The sequence below is a fragment of the Onychostoma macrolepis genome, chromosome 12, assembly GCF_012432095.1.
Source record: "Onychostoma macrolepis isolate SWU-2019 chromosome 12, ASM1243209v1, whole genome shotgun sequence".
Lineage (NCBI taxonomy): Eukaryota > Metazoa > Chordata > Actinopteri > Cypriniformes > Cyprinidae > Onychostoma > Onychostoma macrolepis.
In genome coordinates, this window is record NC_081166.1 from 28122315 (window position 1) to 28145519 (window position 23205).

Here is a 23205-nt window from a genome sequence, read left to right on the forward strand (position 1 = left end):
ACATTTTTAAGTTGTGCTCTCTTCTGAGTGTTTACTCTATAGTACATCACCAGAGATTTATGATTTGAGAGCAGTATCGTCCTTCACAGCATGTGTTCAAACAAGAGCTACCGGTCGAGCTAAAGCCCTTTATTTCAGTGACTCCGACATCAATCAAAATACCAAAACAACAGGCAGAATTCAGCGTGAAGCCATTAGACAGAGCAGCTCATCAGATTGCTGTCTGGATTCATGCCATCTCACTCTGAATGCTGCTTTTGTTTGGTCACTATATTCATATTAAACGTTAACCCACATTTCTCTTTGTATGAGTGCCAGTGTGCTGAGCTCTTGAACATACAGCGGTCCTTTCACCTGAACTCCTCCCACTATTTAAAGCGCCGACATGCTTTGTTATCTTCAGGAATTTGGGATGCTTTAATTGATGCCTTTTTCCATCTTAAATGTCACGAGATGAAATGTAATGACTGATTTATCAATACAGGTCTGCCTAGAGAGACATTTACAAGCTATTTTGGTTAAGCACATCAGGAATGACAGTTTAATTGTATTCATTTTACTCCTTCCTTGTTCCTATTAGTCAGACTCCATTCGTGATTAACTTTTGCAGTTAAAGGAATAGTTCACTCAAAAACTAACATTTGCTGAAATGTCCTCAACTTCAGGCAATCCAAGATGTCGATGAGTTTGTTTCTTCATCAGATTTGAAAAAATTTAACATTGCATCGCTTGCTCACCAACGGATGCTCTGCAGTGAATGGGTGCCGTCAGAATAAGAGTCCAAACAGCTGATAAAAACATCACAATAAATAATCCGCACCACTCCAGTCCATCAATTAACTTATCTTGTGAAGCCAAAAGCTGCACATTTGTAAGAAACAAATGCATCATTAAGATGTTTTTAACTAAAATACAAGTCTGAATCAGGAGAGAAATCTGCACAGATCAAACACAGTTTATATGCCGAAACAGCTCTAAACAATTGTTATGATGTGGACTTTTTCACTGGAGAAGCATTATGAATTATGGACTCGTATTCTAACCAGAAGCAACGGTTTGAAGTTAAAAAGGTCTTGATGACAGACTTGTCTCTTACAAACACGCAGATGAAGAAACAAACTCATCTACATCTTGGATGGCCTGAGGGTGAGCACATTTTTATTTTAGCTGAACTATTTCTTTAAATGCAATGTCTTGCTCTGGCAAGTGATATAAACCATTTCTATGTCAAACTTTACTTCACGTTAATGGTGATCCTGGCCAGGTGCCGTAGCCGTGTAAACACACATGCATGCATGCCGGGGTCTTTAGTGATATATCCAGTCACACAACCAGCACGAATTCCTCCTGGACAAATCACCTCCCAAAATTAAATGCATGCCAGGACAAGCATAATATTAAGCTTACAGTAGGACTTCGGTATTAAAGATTGAATCAGTTTTCTTCGCTGCCATCCGTGTCTTATGATTTTTGAAAAGTGCATGTAAATCAGTTAGATTTACTCTTTCTCACTGATAATCCTTACGTCAGTGAGGTTAATATATCATGCAACATTTTTTTATTTGAAGCCCTTTTGTTGCATTCTCTGCCAAGCATTTCCCCCAAATATAAACTGCACAGACATGAATCAGTCCGGCTGCTGGTGTAGTGTTTAATCTTCAAAACAGAAGCACAGTCAAACATCTAGAACAACAAACTTTAAAAATGTATAGCATCTTTTCCTGGATTACACAGAGATTTATATCTTGATATACATGTTTTTGATGGCAAACTTTGTTGGAATGAAATCTGACACACTTGTAGCGCCATCTATTGGAAGTACAAATGAACTTTTTTTTAGAAAATGCATTGAAAAAAATTAGAGTATTAGCAAAGGATACATAATTAACATGCATTGAAACACATTTAAGTACAAAAATATTATTAAAATATTCTAAGATATATTTTTGTTCTGTTCAAACAGGCTTACTTTGAGAATGAATATGGGTCCATAAAGACAATGGGCACTGAGGGGAAGGCTGTTAATTAATTTGGAAAAAGATTTTGTGTGTGTGTGTGTGTGTGCGTGTGTGTAATCTCTGTGTGTAATAGGATCAATCTCACATGCTGGACAGCTGAGCCAAATTCCCACTGACTTACATTAATCCCATAGTGTAGTGAAACGCAGCAGGTGCCACTTTCACCTAATATACTTTCTTGAAATCAATCGCTGTTTGCTGCTGTACTGAGAGTCGCCGCATGAACAAGCAGCTCATACACTATTCACCTCTGTATACCACAATATTTTTGTCCGTTTCATATATTTTGATTTCATACAGGCTGTCGGGTGGGAGAAGCTTTACCATATTGTTCCAAATAAACACTGACAGGTTTTCTGTGGTGCTGCATAAAACAAATAAACATGAAAATGTCATTAAAAGGACTGTATTGTGACAGGTATGTGGCAGAAAGGGAGACAGAGAGTCATACCTGACAACATCAGCAAAATACGGCACATCCAGATCCAGATTCTTATGGTCAAGAGGTTTCATGATGGCCTCCTAAAATCAAACATAACTTATTAACAGTGTTTGCATATTTAGCCCTCGTGCATGTGCTTACACTTTCATACAAAGTTTTGGGATGTCATGCATTGATTTATATTTATGAGTTGTACACACACACACACACACACACACACACACACACACACAAACAAACAAACACACACACACACACACAAACAAACACACACACACACAAACAAACAAACACACATTTATTGTTAAGTGTACAGATCGTACCTCAATATACTCCTTCAAATCAGTAAGGTTCATTACCATTCCTGTGTTTCTGTCAATCTATGAAAACAAATAACCATTTTATACATGTACAAATATTAAAATTTTACAATAACCCAGATTCTTCAGTATTAAAATGTGCATTGTTTTTACCTAACATGGTTGTTACATACCTTTCCACGAACCGTCACTTCAACTAGAAAAACATAAGTAACAAAAACTTGTTTACTTCTGTGCATGAATGAAATATATAATGAGACATATACGATTATGAGACATAATCATTACTAAGGTTAACAATGCATGTGATCATAATTTATTGCCACTACATGTATAATAACTCACCTGTGTAGTTATGACCATGGCCATTAGGATTGTTGCATTTTCCATATATTCTTTTGTTCTCCTCATCACTTAATGATTTGCTAAAATAAATAAAAATGTAATTTAAAAAATAAATAATAATAATAATGAATACTACCAACACCACTACTACTACTACTCGGTTCCTACTACTACTAATTATTATTATTATTTAAATTAATACTTTTGCCAATGACTTAAAATAAGCAGCTGTTAACGTTTAGTCAGGCTGGTGAAAAACTACATTTCCCATAATTCCTTCGTGTTGACGAGCATGTTTCGGACTTCCTGCAACAGTTTGCAAATATTATTCAGAATTCAGACTGATTGTTGGAATAACGTGCATAGATTTACCCAAACCTGGATTCACATTTTGCTTGTTGAAATGAGAAAGGTTCACGATGCGAAGTGTAAAGTTACAACGACAAACACAGCGTTCAACGGGATGCATTCAGAGCTGTACTGCGATATCGACATAAAACCAGACACACTATCGACCACAAAGCGCGTTAGCGGAGGTTAGAAGGCAAATCGTGGTTTGTTAGTCGTGGTTTATTTACCTGTGTAAGCGATGGCACGCGCTGAAGCTCTGCACGCGCGTGATGAAGCCGATGCGCTCAGACATGAAGCTGAAGATGAACAGGAGAGTGTGTTTATGATGCTTTATAAACAGTTGCACTGCACTGGCTCTTCACGCTATAATAGTATACATTTAATGATTTTCAGTTCAATTTCAGTTTACTGGAGGCGTGGCTTCATCAATCCGCCCCCATCTGCATGACATGCTAATCGATTATCTTATTACATCAGCACTTTCCACGTGCATGATTCTGCTCATGAGCGTCATGTGTCTTCCTAAATTTCTGTGACTAATGTCATATTATGCACGTTTTTCTGCATTTTACAGTATAAAATAATATCATTTAATATTAAATTAAAATGAAATATTATAACATCTCAATTATAAATATAAATACATTTAATGTATGCATTATTATTATAAAACATTCATTTTTATTAATATAAAAAAGTTACCGCTGTGCAAAAAGCATAAATAATCTCATTGCAAAATGGTTGCTGATAAATATAGCCTACATGAAGGCAAACAGTAAATGTGTGTAATTATATATTCATTAATAATATTAACAACATGAAGTGCATTGAAAATGACATCAAGGTTTTCCAAACTGGGTTTGTGAAGGAACTGCAGAGGGTTTATGAGTTTAATGAAAAGCTAATATTTAATGAAATCATATAAATGTTAAATTAGAACAAATAATTTTAAAATGAATCAAAATATAACACTTACTGAAAAAAAATATATATATATTGTATTTGTTTAACTGCCATTTGACCATAACCAGTGTCCGAGAACATTCAAATGTGATGCTTCATTATTAAAATATTTATTTTAAAATCTCAGGGGTATTTCAAATAAAAATATATTAGGTGAGGATCATTATATTAGAGGATCGGATGACAAAAAAAGTTGGTGAATTTGTAAATTCTAATGTGTTTGAAAGACATACATGGAAGACTTTCTGTTATTTTATTATGTATAAAACTGTATATAAAAATTAGCTGTCTCTGTGCAATCCAAATATTATTCGTGTTTTTATTTTTGTGTGTGTTGATATTATATTGTGTTGAATATTATATATTGTTACATAGCCTATCATAACATTTAAATTATATATTATAAATAACATTTATTAACATATAAATTAGTGACTAATTGTTCTTGAACACTCCCACAAACCAAAAATAGTAAAAGTGTTGGTTCATAAACTGTACTGTAGAATGATTTTAATCCTACAGTAATTTGCATGCACTCGCTGCAAAAGGGACCTTAATTAACACTGTTTGTAGGCAAACATCACCCCAATAAACTGGTTTTGTAACAGGATGCTGCCATATTGTGGTTTAATCCGAATGCATCAAATAAGATCAGGAGGTCTCCTGCTGTTACATAAGCTCATAGTCTTTCAAGACTAACTCCTTGTCTGCCAACTATCAAATCAAAAGACGCTTCAGCTATAATCACTTTGTTCTCTTTAATCCTCAGTTGAGTTTAAATAGCAGACAGTGCCATTATCCTGGACACTCAGTCACAGTTCACAAAATGGGCAATGCTAAAAGTGGAGCGCTTTCCAAAGAGCTTCTGGAGGAGCTGAAGATGAACACCAAGTACAGCGAGGAGCAGCTTTACGCCTGGTACCAGAAGTTCCTGAATGAGTGTCCGACGGGCCGCATCAGCCGGGAGCAGTTTGAGAGCATCTATGCCAGCTTCTTCCCCGACGCCGATCCCAAAGCTTACGCTCAGCACGTCTTCAGGAGTTTCGACGCCAACAGCGACGGGACGCTGGACTTTAAAGAGTACATCGTGGCTCTGCATCTGACATCCTCAGGGAAGACCGTCGAGAAGCTGGAGTGGGCCTTCGCTCTGTACGATGTAGACAGGAACGGCACCATCACCAAAAATGAGATTCATGAAATAGTGAAGGTGAAAACTAGCACAGACTGATGTAGACATTGTAACCATCGCTGGGTGGATTGCTTAAAATTGTAGTCCATTACTGATTACAGATTACATGACGGAAATTGTAGTTTGTAATGTAATCCATTGGATTACACATTAGGTGATGTATTCTGACTAGGCCTACTTTTAGATTGAAAATTAGCCTGTGTATGTAGTTTCCTAAAACTGGAAGGCTTTCCAAATGTAAATAAGTGGTAGAATGTTTTAGAAATTAAGGAAAATGATGGGAGTAATCCAGATTACATGTAATCAGTTACTGCCCAACACTTATTGTAATGTACTCTCATCAGAATATGTACAGTCTCTTTGCTCTTCTTTGCAGTCGATATTTAACATGATCTCCAAAGAAGACCAGAAAAACCTTCCGGATGATGAGAATACTCCTGAAAAACGAACAGATAAAATTTGGGACTTCTTTGGGAAAAAAGAAAACGGTAAGCGAGTTTTAGTACATGTTGCATTATAAATGTGTGACAAAGATACATCCCCTTTAACAGAATAAGCTTTATTGAGTTTTGAAGAATGCATTTTCTCTGCATCATCATCAGGTAAAATAACAGAGGGTGAGTTCATTCAAGGAGTTATGGACAATAAGAACATCCTCCGTCTGATTCAGTTTGACGAACCACAAAAGGTCCAAGAGAGGCTCAAAGAGAAGAAGCAATAATGTGTTTTTTGGGTTTTTTTTAATTGCTGCTGGTTTGCCTTTTAGTGCGATTTGATTCTTTTGTTTCATGGGTACTGTAATACTTTTGATTTCTGCTGTTAAGTGTGGAATGACATTTCAATACAATATGTGCCATGAAGTATACATGTAATAATGCTGCAGTAGAAAACATGAAATGAAATGGACGGTTAAAAATGGAAAAGCTGGATATCTAGACACTGAGTTACAGTGAAATACACAGATACAAGCAGCCCATGGGCAAGAAAGGGTCAAATATGTGGTCATATTCACAATCATCACCAATCATGCGCTGTGAAACCACATGTGAATTATGTAAATAATCCACAACTTTGCTTTACACTCATTTGCTCATGAATAAAACGCTATATGTAACAGTCATGCAAACGGTTTCATTTTAGTATTCTACTAGTACTACTTATGATTTACATTGAGTAGCATTCTATTATTACTAGTATACATGCATAAAAATTATGACACTAAGGGTTTTTCCAGATATGGGATTTTCCAAGAGGCCGTTTGACCAAATAAACATACAATGAGGGAGAAATTTGTTGTTAATTGTTTGTTTTGTTAATTTAATTGCACTGCCTTTGCAATGTAAAAAAAAATATATTTTTTAAACTGGTGCATTTTGACAAAAAATGCATGAAAAAAAAAAAATACAAAGCTAAATGCATATATTAATTTGCATTTAAATTTGACCCCACATTTGACCACAGCAATTTCAAATAAACAACAAAAGAAATTTGTTGAGAATTTCAAAGCTTAGATTGTGGAGCTCCATCCAAACACCTTGCATTATATACACATACAAAAATCAGGTATCAAAAACATCATGGAAGCCATTTACAGTGGTATATACTGATATATATATATACACAGTATCTCACAAAAGTGAGTACACCCCTCACATTTCGGCAATCATTTTAGTATATCTTTTCAAGGGAAAATTCTATAGAAATGAAACTTGGATATATTTTAGAGTAGTTAATGTGCAACTTGTATAGCAGTACAGATTTACTGTCCTCCGAAAATAACTCAACATACAGCCATTATTGTCAAAAAAGCTGGCAACAAAAGCGAGGACACCCTACATGAAAACAGCTATACGTCGTTTAACCATGCAAAGCCAAATGTCCTATTTATCATGTTCATGTTTTTGTCTGCTTGACAGGACCATACAAATTTGTGTATCTTGTTTTAGAGCAGGTAAAATTTGGTGCTTTGAGTACAATTCTCTCATACTGACCACTGGATGTTCAACATGACACCTCGTAGCAAATAACTCTCTGAGGATTTGAGAATTAGAATAGTTGCTCTCCACAAAGATGGCCGAGGCTATAAGAAGTTCGGTAACACCCTGAAACTGAGTTACAGTACAGTGGCCAGGGTCATACAGAGGTTTTCCAAGACGGGTTTCATTCAGAACAGGCCTCGCAAGGGTCGATCGAAGAAGTTGAGTCCTTGTGCTGTGGGTCAGGTGCAGAAGCTGTCTTCAAAAAACAGATGCATGAGTGCTGCCAGCATTGCTTTAGAGGTTGCAGAAGTGGAAGGTCAGCTTGTAAGTGCTCAGACCATACTCCGCACACTGCAACAAGTCGGTTTGCGTGGCCGTCGTCCCAGAAGGAAGCCTCTTCTGATGCTGGCTCACAAAAAAGCCTGCAAACAGTTTGCTGAAGACAACTTGGCCAAGAGCATGAATTACTGGAACCATGTCCTGTGGTCTGATGAGTCTAAGATAAACTTGTTTGGCTCAGATGGTGTCCAGCATGTGTGGTGACGCCCGGTGAGGAGTACCAAGAAAATTGTGTCTTGCCTACATTCAAGTATGGTGGCGGTAGCTTCATGGTCTGGGGCTGCATGAGTGCTGCTGGTACTGAGCTGCGGGTCATTGAGGGAAACATGGATTCCAACATGTACTGAGCCAATCTGAAGCAGAAGATGATGCCCTCCCTTCAGAAACTGGGCCGAACGGCAGTTTTCCAACATAATAACGACCCCAAACACACCGCTACCACCACCATCACACCACTTGTGTAGTATTGTCCCTTGAGAAGATATATGAAATGTGAGGGGTGTACTCACTTTTGTGAGATACTGTATATTTTATATATATATATATATATATATATATATATATATATATATGTATATATATATATATATATACACATACATACATATATATACATACATACATATATATACACATACACATCCTTAATTACATATTTATAGAAAAATGATTCTGAAACAGGGGCTGATGACAGACTTTAAGACTCACTCTCCTCTATGATCTCTTCCATCGTCTCTCCTAAAGTCATTTCCCCGTCGCTGCTGGAGAGGCTCTTCCTCATGTAAAACTCCAGGCCGGAGCTCCGCCCACACAGCACGTCCTCTGCTGATTGGACGGCCACCTGCAGCGGATGTCCCTGTGTGGGGGCGTGACTTCCCTCCTCATTGGATTCGCTCTGTTCTGTGGTTTGTCCGGGTCTCTTTTGTGAGCACTTCCACAGGTGTTTGGGGTGAATGTCTGCAAAGCAGTTGTGCACCTCCAAGTGATTGGAGGAAATGAACAGCTGCCACCTCTTCTTCAGCTCAGCCTGGACCTGGAGGACATGTTTGCAAAGTTAGGTCTATGGTAAAAGATGTTCTCACACGAAACTTTGCAAATGCTTTAAAACCATCAAAATACACATGCTTTATTTTTTTTTCAGATTTTTACAATTATTTTTTTAAAAGACATTATGACCTGAGTATATAATTTTTGTCAAATGATCTACGAAAGTATATTAGTGTCAAAAACCTTTGTAAAATATATTTTGCCTTTTCCCCATGCCTCTCACTTTTGGGACTGAATTTTGTTGATAAACATGAATATGTACATCAGGGATGGGTAACTTCGGTCCTGGGGCCCGTCCCATGATGGTGGCTGAACAAACTCAGGGTTACAGGATTAGTTTTGAGTTGACAAAACCAAACCAGTCCAATCCGGCTTTGTTGGTACCATGAAGCTGATCATCAACTTTCTGTCAACTCAGGCTTGATCCTGAGTTAATGGAGCATGTGCACATGAAAGTGTGACATCAGTAATGAACAGCCAATCACATGCCTTAAAACTATGATCCACTTCTTGTGAGAGTCAGTGCGAAGATTAAAAGATTGAACAATTTGAAGAATTTAAACATTTACACAGCACGATCATGAAACGATCTATCCATGAAAGAGGACAACTTATCTTACCATATAAGTGCAAGTAAAAGTTGTAAAGTTCTTGCCGCTGTCGCCTCTGGCTTGCTCAGTTGGGGACACTTAATTTCTAGCGATTATCGCTGATTTGATTGCACAGATACTATTTAAACTAAACTGAGCTAGAAAATGACATCTCTGAATTCAATAATGAAATGCCTTTAACTGAAAATTTAAAATTGAGTGTTTAATCTTATCATTATACATTACTGACACTCTATCCTCTAATTTGATACTGTTAAGTGCTTTGACACAATCTGTATTGTAAAAGCGCTATATAAATAAAGGTGACTTGACTTGACTTAAAGTTAGTTTATAGAGTTGATAATATTTATAGGTATAAAAACACTTAAAAAACTAAGCTCATATGTAGTCATGTTTAAAGCTATTGATTCTAAAACTTATTTATATTGCATATTATCTATATGTTTACATTGATTTTAAATAAAAGCTTCATAATTACTATTAAACTAAGCTGGCTTGTGTAATGGATTAAGGGTATAATAATTATATAAATAATATAAAATAATTATAAAAAATAATAATCTCTAAAAATCAGATACTGGAATTTAAAAATATGTCAGAAACTGGAGGAGAGGCTTTATTGCATCAAAGACGTGTCACTTTGTTTGATGCCGATTGGTCAAATTTCGGTTTGAGATCTCTAAACCAGAACATAACCTGCAGGTTAGCAGGTTAGGAGCAGGTTAGCTGTGGAGCGTAAGTTACTATGGCGATGAACACTGCTAAAAGCCAAGCCACTTTCATGGGACCTAAAACCCAGAGTTGGCGCAAACTAAACTGAAACTTACCAGGCTAGCCAGCTAAACCGGCTTCATGGTACAGGCCCCTGGAGGGCCACTGTCCTGCAGAGTTTAGCTCCAACCCTAATCAAACACACCTGCCTGTAGCTTTCTAGTGATCTTGAAGACCTTGATTAGCTGGTTCAGGTGTGTTTGATTAGGGTTGGAGCTAAACTCTCCAGAACTATCCCTGATGTACATCTATTGATGAACCATTGCAGCATAAACAATTAATCAATTTTTTCATCTGAAAGTTAAAGTTTATGCAAGTTTATTTCATTTGACAAAGTTTCAGAGTAATATTTGTTTTAATGTTGATTTGTAAAAAATAACCATGTTGGTTTCATACATTTGGATTGTTTTTGAGCAATCATGAGTTATAAATTCAAAGGAATTCAATTTCATTCATTTCAATGGCGTTAATACTGATAAATCTCAGATTATATGTTCTTCATTTCATACAATGGCATATTCAGAAGAAAAAAAATCTAATTTCATCATTCTCAGTAAGGAAAAAAATATACAGATATTTTGCATCATGTTGTTTTTTTTGTTTGGTGTGGTTCATGTGTAGTTATAAATTCCCCAAAAATTCAAATTTTTTAAATAATAAAAAGGGGTAAATGCATTAACAACATGGCACTAACATAGAAACATTTAAATTTTAGATTTTTTTTCACATTCACTCATTAATGAGAAGTTGCTGATGAAATAAATTATAAAATAACAGAAAAGGAATGTGAAGGTTAAAGTTCAAATATCTTCAACAAACATACCTCTCCGTTTGCAAAGCAGTACAGCACTGCAACTAAAAGACCCTGTTGAACAATAAAGTTAACTGTTAAATGTTTGGGTGAGGCAAAATACAATTGAAAAAATGATTTTTCAAAGTTGTACATAAAGTAAAGTTTACAGTACAGTTATAAAAAAAACACTATTTCATTTTTTCAAAATTTTACACATAATTCAGTGCATTACTTGAATTACTTGCCTTTTCTTAGTAATCACTGGTGAAATTTACAAGCAATTTCTGAATGAACCATTTTTTTCTGAGTATTCTAGTCACCAAGGAAAAACAAGCAGTTTTGTCACCTGGAAAGAGCTCAGGGTCAGATGGATGAAGTCTCGAGCGTAGCGGCTGCTTCCCTCAACTGATTCGTCTATAATAAAGGTAAAGACGATCTCATGGACCCCGAGCAGAGGAATCAACACAAGTGTTGCTCTGGCTAGACTGAGAAACGGATGTAAATCAAATGAAACAAGTCTTGTCACCATCAGTTTTATATGGACAAATGTATTTCAGATAAACCAGTGACTAACCTGTCTCTGTAGTCAGTGAACTTCACCTGGTCAGCTTTTAATTTGGAGAGCAAAAGTCTGATGATTTTAAGAAAAATGCAAAAAATGACCTGAAAGATAAATGAGTATGATTACATCAACAGTTTGTTTGATTCATATTTCCTTATAAGTATCTTTTTTTGAGCAGGACTGAGTGGTAATTAAGTATAGATTATTTTTGTTATTACTATATGTTTCATTAAAATTGATTTCATTTCACTGAAATTAATTACAAAAGTTGTATTTGATTTCACATGTATGTTTATTAACTGACGATCCACCGAAATTTTTTTTTTGAGCATGATTGGGTGTAAATGAAGTTTTGATTTTATTATTTTTAATACCCTATATTTCATCCAAACTGATTTAATTTTGATGCAAAATTATCTGATTTTACATATGTTTATTAAGCAATTATTTAGTTTTTATTACTTAATACTCTATACTGCATTATATTATATTACGGTATATTATATTATATATACAGGTGCATCTCAATAAATTAGAATGTTGTGGAAAAGTTCATTTATTTCAGTAATTCAACTCAGATTGTGAAACTTGTGTATTAAATAAATTTAATGCACACAGACTGAAGTAGTTTAAGTCTTTGGTTCTTTTAATTGTGATGATTTTGGCTCACATTTAACAATAACCCAACAAATTAGAATACTTCATAAGACCAATAAAAAAAAACATTTTTAGTGAATTGTTGGCCTTCTGGAAAGTATGCTAATTTACTGTATATGTACTCAATACTTGGTAGGGGCTCCTTTTGCTTTAATTACTGCCTCAATTCGGCGTGGCATGGAGGTGATCAGTTTGTGGCACTGCTGAGGTGGTATGGAAGCCCAGGTTTCTTTGACAGTGGCCTTCAGCTCATCTGCATTTTTGGTCTCTTGTTTCTCATTTCCTCTTGACAGTACCCTGTAGATTCTCTATGGGGTTCAGGTCTGGTGAGTTTGCTGGCCAGTCAAGCACACCAACACCATGGTCATTTAACCAACTTTTGGTGCTTTTGGCAGTGTGGGCAGGTGCCAAATCCTGCTGGAAAAATGAAATCAGCATCTTTAAAAAGCTGCTCAGCAGAAGGAAGCAAGGAAGAAGGAAGAAAATTTCTTGGTAAATGGGTGTAGTGACGTTGGTTTTCAAAAAACACAATGGACCAACACCAGCAGATGACATTGCACCCCAAATCATCACAGACTGTGGAAACTTAACACTGGACTTCAAGCAACTTGGGCTATGAGCTTCTCCACCCTTCCTCCAGACTCTAGGACCTTGGTTTCCAAATGAAATACAAAACTTGCTCTCATCTGAAAAGAGGACTTTGGACCACTGGGCAACAGTCTAGTTCTTCTTCTCCTTAGCCCAGGTAAGACGCCTCTGACGTTGTCTGTGGTTCAGGAGTGGCTTAACAAGAGGAATACAACAACTGTAGCCAAATTCCTTGACACGTCTGTGTGTGGTGGCTCTTGATGCCTTGACCCCAGCCTCAGTCCATTCCTTGTGAAGTTCACCCAAATTCTTGAATCGATTTTCCTTGACAATCCTCGTAAGGCTGCGGTTCTCTCGGTTGGTTGTGCATCTTTTTCTTCCACACTTTTTCCTTCCACTCAACTTTCTGTTAACATGCTTGGATACAGCACTCTGTGAACAGCCAGCTTCTTTGGCAATGAATGTTTGTGGCTTACCCTCCTTGTGAAGGGTGTCAATGATTGTCTTCTGGACAACTGTCAGATCAGCAGTCTTCCCCATGATTGTGTAGCCTAGTGAACCAAACTGAGAGACCATTTTGAAGGCTCAGGAAACTTTTGCAGGTGTTTTGAGTTGATTAGCTGATTGGCATGTCACCATATTCTAATTTGTTGAGATAGTGAATTTGTGGGTTTTTGTTGAATGTGAGCCAAAATCTTCACAATTAAAAGAACCAAAGACTTAAATTACTCTGTGTGCACTGAATTTATTTAATACACGAGTTTCACAATTTGAGTTGAATTACTGAAATAAATGAACTTTTCCACGACATTCTAATTTATTGAGATGCACCTGTGTATATATATATATATATATATATATATATACACATATATATACACACATACATACACTCTTTTATATATTTATATGATTTACAGTAATGGCCAAAAATATCGGCACCCTTGGTAAATATGACCAAAGAAGGCTGTGAAAATTAATCTGCATTGTTAATCCTTTTGATCTTTTATTTAAAAAAATTCACAAAAATCTAACCTTTCATTGGATAATAAGAAATTAAAATGGGGGGAAATATCATTATGAAATAAATGTTTTTTTTCAAATACACGTTGGACACAATTATTGGCACCCCTAGAAATTCTTATGAGTAAAAAAGTATATTCCCATTCATATTCACAATTTTGAGCACTCCAGGGTGATTATGAACATGAAATTATCCATTTCCACCATCAGGGCAATAATTAAGAATTTCCAATCAACATAAAATATTAGGAAACTGCCTGGAAGAGGACTATCGTCCTGTCTATATCATCCTTATGCACGGTGAGAAGGAGAGTTTGAGTGGCTAAAGACTCTCCAAGGACCACAGCTGGAGAATTGCAGAAAATAGTTGAGTCTCGGGGTCAGAAAACCTTAAAAAAAAAAGGTCAAACAGCACCTACATCAGCACATGTTGTTTGGGAGGGTTTCAAGAAGAATTCTCCTTGCTCACCCAAAAACAAACTCCAAAATATTCAGTTATCAGACACGACTGGAACTTCAAATGGGACTGGCTTCTATGGTCAGATGAAACTAAAAAATGAGCTTTTTAGCAGCAAACACTCAAGATGGGTTTGGTGAACACAGGGATAAAAAGTACCCCATGTGTACAATGAAATATACCGCTGTATTTTTGATGTTGTGGGCCTATATTTCTGCTGGAGGTCCTGGACATCTTGTTTAGACACATGGCATCATGGATTCTATCAAATACCAACAGATAAAAAAATCAATAAGTGACTGACTCTGTTAGAAATCTTATAATGGGCCATGTTTGGATCTTCCAACCGTATAATAATCCAAACACAAACCTCAAAAACAACACAAAAATGGGTCACTGAGCACAAAACCAAGCTTCTGCTGGCCATTCCAGTCCTCTGACCTGAACCCTGTAGAACATGAGTGAACTGAAGAGAAGAAGCAGCAACATGGAGCTGTGAATCTAAAGGGTCTGGAGTGATTCTGGATGAAGGAATGGTCTCTGATCTCTTGTCAGGTGTCTCTAACCTCATCAGGCATTACAGGAGAACATTTAGAGCTGTTAAACTGGCAAATGGAGGTTTCAAAAAGTATTGAATAAAAGGGTGCCGTTAATTGTGGCCAACGTGTATTTGAGAAAAACATTTATTTCATAATGATATTTCCCCCCATTTTAAATTCTTATTATCCAATGAAAGGTTAGATTTTTGTAAAAAATAAAAGATCAAAAGGATTAACAATGCAGATTAATTTCACAGCCTTCTTTGATCATATTTACTAAGGGTGCCGATATTTTTGGCCATGACTGTATATAATGAAATATATTACAAAATGATTTATGATTTTACATGTACATTTATTAACTGATGATCTGCCTCTGAATAATAAAGGGTTCAAACACATTTTGAACATTGCTTGTACAGCTTGTAATCAGCGGTGATGCACAACGACTGGTTTGATCCGTTGATCCATGAGCTTGTGACCAGCATGAGACGTGACACACGAGGAACGGCCTCAACTACAGTGAAATCAGCATTAAAGCATGACAGCAGAACAGATGTAAACCAACTAACCCTGCTTTTCTCCTTCCACAGTCTTCATATTAAATATGGCATCAAAAGAAAACAACTACAAAAGAAAAACAAGCCATTTTAAATGAAATTCATAAGGCATTATACTCACAATCACTGATAATGTTATTGGGCCTCTAATTATCCACCAGATCCATCTGATGTTATTTAACCAACAGCTTTAGAAAAAAGGAAACATATTATTATTTATATAATGCATAAATAATATATAAATGTTTTAAGTGTTACCAAATTTATTTTAATAATAGTTACAATTGTTTATTAAGAAATATAATGTCATTATATAATACAAACACTTATGTTTAGTTTTATATACATGATAACTTTTTTGAAAATTACTGGAGTACATTTAACAAGAAAATACAATTTCAGTCTTTCAACAGTTTAATTCAAAGTGTTTCTAAGTAATTATTTGTGAGATTTAATATTAATTTCTGACTGCAAATAGTTTTAAAGTTAATCCTACACCGTTTTTTCAGTGCATATCATTACCAAGAACATTTATTCCACCATAAAATACCTCCTCACCACATACCTTTTATTTTCATACAACGTTCTGGCAACAGTCCAGGGAATCACAAACAGTAATGGGGTTCCTGAATGAGTTCATTGGATAAAGTCAGAGAATGAATAAGTCATATTTAAACGTATGACATATTTTTAAAGAAAATAAAAAGTAAAGAGTATTTTTATGTAGTAAAAACAAGCCTCACCCCATCCTATAATCATATATTTCTTAATAAGTCTTTTCCTGGTCAGAACTGCAGTAAACAGCAGCGTGTGCAGGAATATCGCTTCCACTAACAGCCAGAAGAAATTGCACCCAACAAAATATTGCAGCGACACCTTTGAGGCCTTGCAGACGAATGAAATCTGGAAGGTTGACATTTATATTACTGCATTTGTCTTTTTTTTGTTTTTTGAAAAAACATTCAGTAAGTTTTGTAGACTTGCTCAGATGTAATTCCTTGAAATAATTCCACAAAATTAAAAAACAGACACGTAAACAAAAGTTTCTGTACCGTAGATTTTGTGTAGCTGTTCCAACTGATCTCATCCCTGGGCAGGTTGCTATACCTAACTTGTAATATAACCTCCTTGATAATTACTGCTATTGCTCTAAATATGAATGATACAAAGAGATTCATGTGGATGTAGTTCCTCGTACAGTGAAGCTTCCTGAAAACAACAGGTAAAAATCATTTATTTCATGGTCAGGGACAAATAAAATTAGGATATCAGATATCTGGAGCCAGCTCTGGGCTGGAACAGAATAAATGACCGGACAGGACAGAATGGAATCTATTTGATTAATGAAAACAAAGCTTGGAAATGTAAGTACAAAAATAAATCTAATTATGTAAGTACAGTGACAGAGAACATTGGCTAAATGTCAACATAGTGAACAGGATAGAATGTCTACATTCCAAATTATTCAATGGTTTGTTGTCATCTGTATGACAATGGCACAGAATCCAGCATTAACCAGTCAGATTATGATTAAAGTGTTATGAGAAATAGTGAAGGAAACCCTTATTGCAAGCTATCTTAAAGTTATACCAAGAAACATAAGGGGACCAAACACCGAGCCCTGCAGAACTCCGCTCACCTCAGAAGACTCATGATCATTACAGCCAAGCAAAGAGAGGCTAATGACAGCGAGTATCCTACAACGGACAAGACTCTCAGCACAGACTGCCGAAACAGTTCTTCTTCCTGTGTATGCAGGATACTATTGTAAAAATCATTCCGTGATGTAAATCATACTTGTAATGAATGGTAGCAATATTCACCTCGGACTTGAAAAAATTATGGTTTTCACACTCTGACTGATTTCTCCATACAATACTGGAATTCTCCTCAGTTTTCCAGGTCCCGTTGACCGTGCATTCCCTGTACAAGTTTCCAGTATCACCTGAAAATGTCCACCATAAATTTCTTATGTTTAAAGTGTCTAATGATACATTATCAGTCAAACATTTGGAATCATTAGGATTTTTTTATGTTTTTGAATGAAGTCTGTTCTGTTCACCAAGACTGCATTTATTTGGTACAGTAAACTATTATTACAATTTAAAATAACTATTTTCTACGTTAATAAATTGTAAAATGTAGATTATTCCTGTGATCAAAGCTGAATTTTCAGCATTACTCCAGTCTTCAGTGTCTCATGATCCTTCAGAAATCATTCTAATATGCTGACTTGGTGCTTCAGCTATGCCATCACAGATCTATTTTACAATACAAAAACAGGTATTTTTTTATTTTAATAATAATTCACAATATTGTTGTTTTTCTGTATAAAATAAATGCAGCCTTGGTGAGCAGAAGATACTTTTAAAACATGAAAAAAACCTTAGTATACATATTTGAATATATTTAATAATAAATGAATTAATAATATTTTATATTTAGTTCAGAAAGTAACGCTACACAATGCAATGATATAACTCAGTAACTTTTTAAATATACTAATACAAAAGTGTTAAACTAAAATAGAATAAGTGACCTTCTTTGATCCACGGTAAATAATGAGGGCAGAGTACAGATACGATCCCAGGAGATGAATGTGGCCAACAGGCAAAACCATCAAATGTTCCATTGCAGAAAATTCCTATAGGGTGATTTGTACAAGAGATAAGTATAATCTGTATGTATGTATGTGTGTGTGTGTGTGTGTGTGTGTGTGTGTGTGTGTGTGTGTGTGTGTGTTTGTGTGTATACACACACACACACACACACACACACACATTTCAACTGATTTCACTCACCAGTTTCAGTAGGGAAAGTGGCTTTCAGGGATCGTGTGCAGTTCTCTTGATATTCACCACGTTTATAGATCAGATCATCCAGTATGGAGCCCATGACCTTTACAAAAACATAATACATGACATTTACTTGCTGTTAAGGTGTGGATTTAGTGTGAGTATTGCACAATGAGTCATAATGAGATCTTATGGTTTCATTGGGTTGATGTAGATGTACGATTAATGGCACCTTTTCAAACACAAGATGGCAGTATTTATAAATGTTCTCAGAGGAAAAGTCTGTGTTGTTCTCTTAAACATATCTTTCTCTCTTTTAGAAATAACTTTATAAAGCTTTTAATCACCAATTTTACATTTTATGAAGTTTATAGTTTGAATCTTGTTTTATTAGGACTCGAATAATAACACCACAGAGTGCTGTGTGCTTGCCATTGGAGCTGATATTAAACACATTTTCATTTCTGCTACAATGAACAGATAAATATTTACATTCTTCCTCATTTACAATGCCAGCTCTTGAATATCAGTTGCTTGGATGCGTTCTTGTTACTCATTTTCAGACACTCTGAATACTGGGTTTAATGTTATGCTATATTAGTTAGGACTAGAGGTAATAAAACACTGCTAAAGATTTTACTATATTAACACAACTTATTAATATGAATAGTGTACATCTAATATTTAAAGTGAGTAATCTAAATGAGCAATACTAATAAATGTATTTAAGCCACTATTTTTTAATAGAAAAACCAGTATGTTTTACAAGAACCATTGTAACATTTATATGAGGAACTGTATTACTACCACAGCACTTTAAGCGCATAAAAATTAGCACATTATAAATGATCATCATCCTCCTGATCTGACAGTATATGTACAAATAGAAGGATTTACTGGACAAACCCCTATTTTGAGGTTGAAAATCAACATCTCACTTCTGTTTTATAATATGATTGCAATCCTGTTACTGCATATTCACCGAACTGATGCATCTGATTCGGCATAATCTGTTTAATTTGATATATAAGATTTACTCAGAACTTTCACCTAAATGTTAACAAATCCTAGAAATATCATGTCTGCACAGACAAGGGAGGGTTATAACCTTCTCCAATGTACTGTAATTCTACTGCGCTCACAAAGATTGCACAAAACTGTATATGCTGACATTTGACACAATTGTGAAAGTGACCAACATGCACACAGACACTTTTGTATTTTAGAGTTTTTGTGCATTGGTTTAATCATTTCAATAATTTTATATTTAAAAAAGAAAGAAAGAAAATTAAATTTAAAAGCTTAAAATGAAATGTGGCATCAGTTTTAATGACAGTTTACAATAATTTGTACATTTCAAAACTACTAATTTGCAGTTGATAAGAGTGTGAAAAATATATCAGATTCCACTTTCTCAGTTAAACTGTTACTAAGAAAGCTCTAGGCTATATTTTCATACAGGTTTTAATATCAACTTGCAAAACTGTCCACCTTTTACAGGCTCTTTTATACCTTTTTATAAGTTGTGCTGCATCGTAAATGTTTAATCACATCATAAATGTTTAAGAGACCTTTACACAAATCACATTCAGATTATCATATCTGAAGCATATTTTGCAATGTTTCTCCAACACTGCCGAACTCACTCTGTGCTAATCTCCAGAGATTCATGTCTGTCTGCTAAACTTTCAGGGTATGTGGATTTATATGAGAGCTTAAACAACAACATATGGGCAGAGATATGCCTAGGTATCTGTTTATAATAATACCAAGATATAGCATTTGATATATGATACAAATTCGGTGCACAATCTTTTACATAAAAAGTGCATTTTTATTTTTATTTTTTATAATTACAAAGAAACGGCAAGTAACATTTAATTAAGCATGTACTACTGAAGTAGAAAAACTGAAATAACATTTTCTCGTAAAATGTATTTCGATAATGTTTGTATAATTTATAATATATATAAATATATATTATAAATTATAGTTACTTTTTAACTAATTATTAGGCCAAAAAACATTTGTATAGGCTCTACTTTGAAACCATTTTCACTCAGAAAATGCTAGTACATTTCTCAAATAATTACAAATAAATCTGAATAAAATTTTGAAGTAGAAATAGAATAGTATTTTTGTAACATTATCTATAGATCTTATGATTTTCCAATAATTTTCTTTGAAAAAATGTTCTGCCATAATTACAGAATTCTTTTTTTATCCTATCATCTCAATAGAATAAAAAAAGGAACTTAAGAAACCTCTTATTTATTTTTTTATTTTTATTTTTTTTTAAACTTGTAGGATTTACTTTGAAACAATTTTCACTCAGAAATTGCTAGTAAATTTCACAAATAATTACAAAGAAAATATACTGTAAAGTAAGTAAAGACTGAAGTGGTATTTTCTTGTAAAACAGTGTATTGACTGCAGCTTTCAAAGCTAAAAAGTCTCAAATGAAACTTTTTCTAGACCCTTCTGAAGTCATTTGGCAGTGATGTGCAGAGGCGTAAGTGTGAATGTCATTGACTCACCTGACCGCTGCAGAGAAGCACAATAAGAATGCAGAGCTGAACTCCGAGCGCCGCTCTTCTCCCCGCGAGCAGCATGAGCACGGCTCAATATTCACCTGTCCATGAACAGAGCTCCAGCACGTCACGCCGTGTCCCTCAGGCCACTGCAGCTCCTCTCACTCATAGCGTTTCCTGTCCTCACGCTGGATTTCCTGTTGATCATCCGATGCGGCTGTTCTGGTCTGGATGAGAACGGGAGCCTCAGAGTTCACAGACTCCAGTCCTTCTGTTGCCTAATCTCCAAATGAGAGCGTCTGCGCTGCTTCACTCAGTCCTGCTTCACTTCTGGCCCTTCCCAGCCAATCAAGATAAGGCAAGGGACGACAACTTCACTGTTACGGCTTATGAAACACAAAGCAAACACAGGTTTTAAAGAGAACAATTCAGTTACAGCATCTGAGCATTTTCAGCAATAGTTTCATATGTATTATTAGATCATCAAAACTGTAGGAATATGGGAGAGAGAGAAATATTGGTCACCGAGTCAGCTTCATTTTAATGCAGCCTGAAAAATATAAAATGCAAGAACAAAAATGATTTCAAAAAGTTTTATAACTATAATTGAAAAAAATTAATAAATAGAAACCAAAACAACTATCAAGTAACACGTTCCACGTAGGGCACAAAACAGGGCCTGAAAACTAATTTTCATTTAGCACATTATTTCTGTTATTATTACTATGTATATACTATTTTTATCCAAAGCATTTTTATTCAACAAGCAAAATAATAATAATAATAATAATAATAAATAAAAAGAAATAAAATAAAAGACCAGTAAAAAGAGGTGCTGTTTTGTTTCCTATTTGGTTGAATTTTAACCCTGTTACTAAAATGTAGGAGATCTGAAACCTTTTTTAGCATAACAATTAAACAATTACATTTTTAACATACGATTAAACAAAAACCAATTAAAACAACTGCAACAATACGCCAGACACAGTAACAAGGTTTCAAAACTTTAACTTATTAAGGGCATGTTTTGGGACCAAATGTTGGCTTGGAGCTGCTGATACATTTATATTTGCAATAAATAGAAGAAAAATATTAGTTTGATCATTTTCTCTTACAATAACTTGGGCAGCAGGGTTGAATTTTTGAGCTTATGATCTGTAGTCAACACTAGATTTGTATTAATCATATTAATAAAATGCAGGAATAGGACATCAAGCCATACCACATTTGTACCAAACATAAATTGTTATGAGCCAGCCATCATCTAAAAGCCTCTGGGTTGGTCTTCAAACTAAACTCACCTTGTTATGTGCCAGCCATTTGTCAAATAAAACTAATAAATAACACCAGATGCCTCTGCTCTTATTGTACCGCAGCCCAAGCTCATAGAAGCAGCAGTATGTAAGCACTTCACTCGTTAGGATAATTACCTGCCATAACAATTATCCACTTTGAACAAAGTCTACTAATAGGGATAGGAATTTAATGTTCTTCATTCACGAAGTCAATTACGATGCATTAACAAAATGGAAGTAAATTGACTGGCATGCATTAATGCAACATTCACATCATCATCAGACAAACTTACACATTTGAATATGCTTTTTCCACTTTAATGACATGCACATTATGCATATATTAAAATACCAACATCTTCCACTGCTATTAAGTTTAATATCTAAATCTCTTAAGTAAAGACTATTATCACTTTGCAAAGGAGTTACTAATGCGATTGAAACCAATGAACAATGAATTAAAGATAAAATGAAGACGAAATACTTACATGTAAGAGCTCATCTCAAGTGTAGAGAAGACTTCTGAGTATTTGAGGAACATCTTAAGCATCTTCTATTAAGATATTCAAATGATGATCCCTGTGAATTTGTCATTTTGAAACCGAATAGTTTAATGAACAAACTCCCTGCTCATGAAGTAAATCGTTTGATTCTTAATTCCTGTGACAAAGTGTCCATCTGTATGAAAGTGAATCACGACTGCTGCATGCATGTGTCTGGTCAGCTTTCCTGCGTTTGATGCTACGTGTACCATAGATGTTAACAAAATGGGCAACGAACTTGTGCAGTCTGACCGTCTGAAGCTGAACTGAGTTCTCATGATCTCTCTCGCAAGGTCAAGATGAGCGACAGATATACAAAACAGAACATATGATAAACAAATGCGCAGAAACCTCGAATAACTCTTACATCACTGACAGTCGTGTTTAACATTAAGAGCTTCAAAAATAGCTATATGATGAAAGATATACACTGCTGGTCAAATGCTTGGAATATATATATATGTTTTTTTTTTTTTGAAAGAAGCCTC

The 23205-nt window shown here is 35.2% G+C and overlaps 3 protein-coding genes across 3 annotated transcripts; 1 reads left to right on the forward strand and 2 right to left on the reverse strand.

Moving 5' to 3' along the window:
* Nucleotides 1-1611: 1611 nt before the first annotated feature.
* Nucleotides 1612-3947, reverse strand: pts (6-pyruvoyltetrahydropterin synthase). Its single transcript, XM_058794567.1, has 6 exons — nt 3704-3947; nt 3126-3205; nt 2954-2976; nt 2784-2840; nt 2470-2540; nt 1612-2382 (listed from the first exon to the last, which is right to left on the reverse strand). Exons 1-6 carry the CDS (start codon nt 3766-3768, stop codon nt 2259-2261), a joined length of 420 nt encoding a protein of 139 aa, XP_058650550.1. The 5' UTR covers nt 3769-3947; the 3' UTR covers nt 1612-2258.
* On the forward strand, nt 3398-8404 carry rcvrnb (recoverin b). Its single transcript, XM_058794566.1, has 4 exons — nt 3398-3661; nt 5209-5646; nt 6005-6116; nt 6231-8404. Exons 2-4 carry the CDS (start codon nt 5266-5268, stop codon nt 6347-6349), a joined length of 612 nt encoding a protein of 203 aa, XP_058650549.1. The 5' UTR covers nt 3398-3661; nt 5209-5265; the 3' UTR covers nt 6350-8404.
* LOC131551553 (glucagon-like peptide 2 receptor) lies at nt 5521-21841 on the reverse strand. Its single transcript, XM_058794565.1, has 14 exons — nt 20887-21841; nt 18356-18452; nt 18094-18198; nt 17378-17499; nt 17194-17300; nt 16607-16763; nt 16298-16457; nt 16120-16180; nt 15676-15742; nt 11743-11831; nt 11515-11653; nt 11199-11240; nt 8643-8979; nt 5521-5586 (listed from the first exon to the last, which is right to left on the reverse strand). Exons 1-13 carry the CDS (start codon nt 20959-20961, stop codon nt 8644-8646), a joined length of 1557 nt encoding a protein of 518 aa, XP_058650548.1. The 5' UTR covers nt 20962-21841; the 3' UTR covers nt 5521-5586; nt 8643.
* Between the last annotated feature and the right edge of the window lie 1364 nt (nt 21842-23205).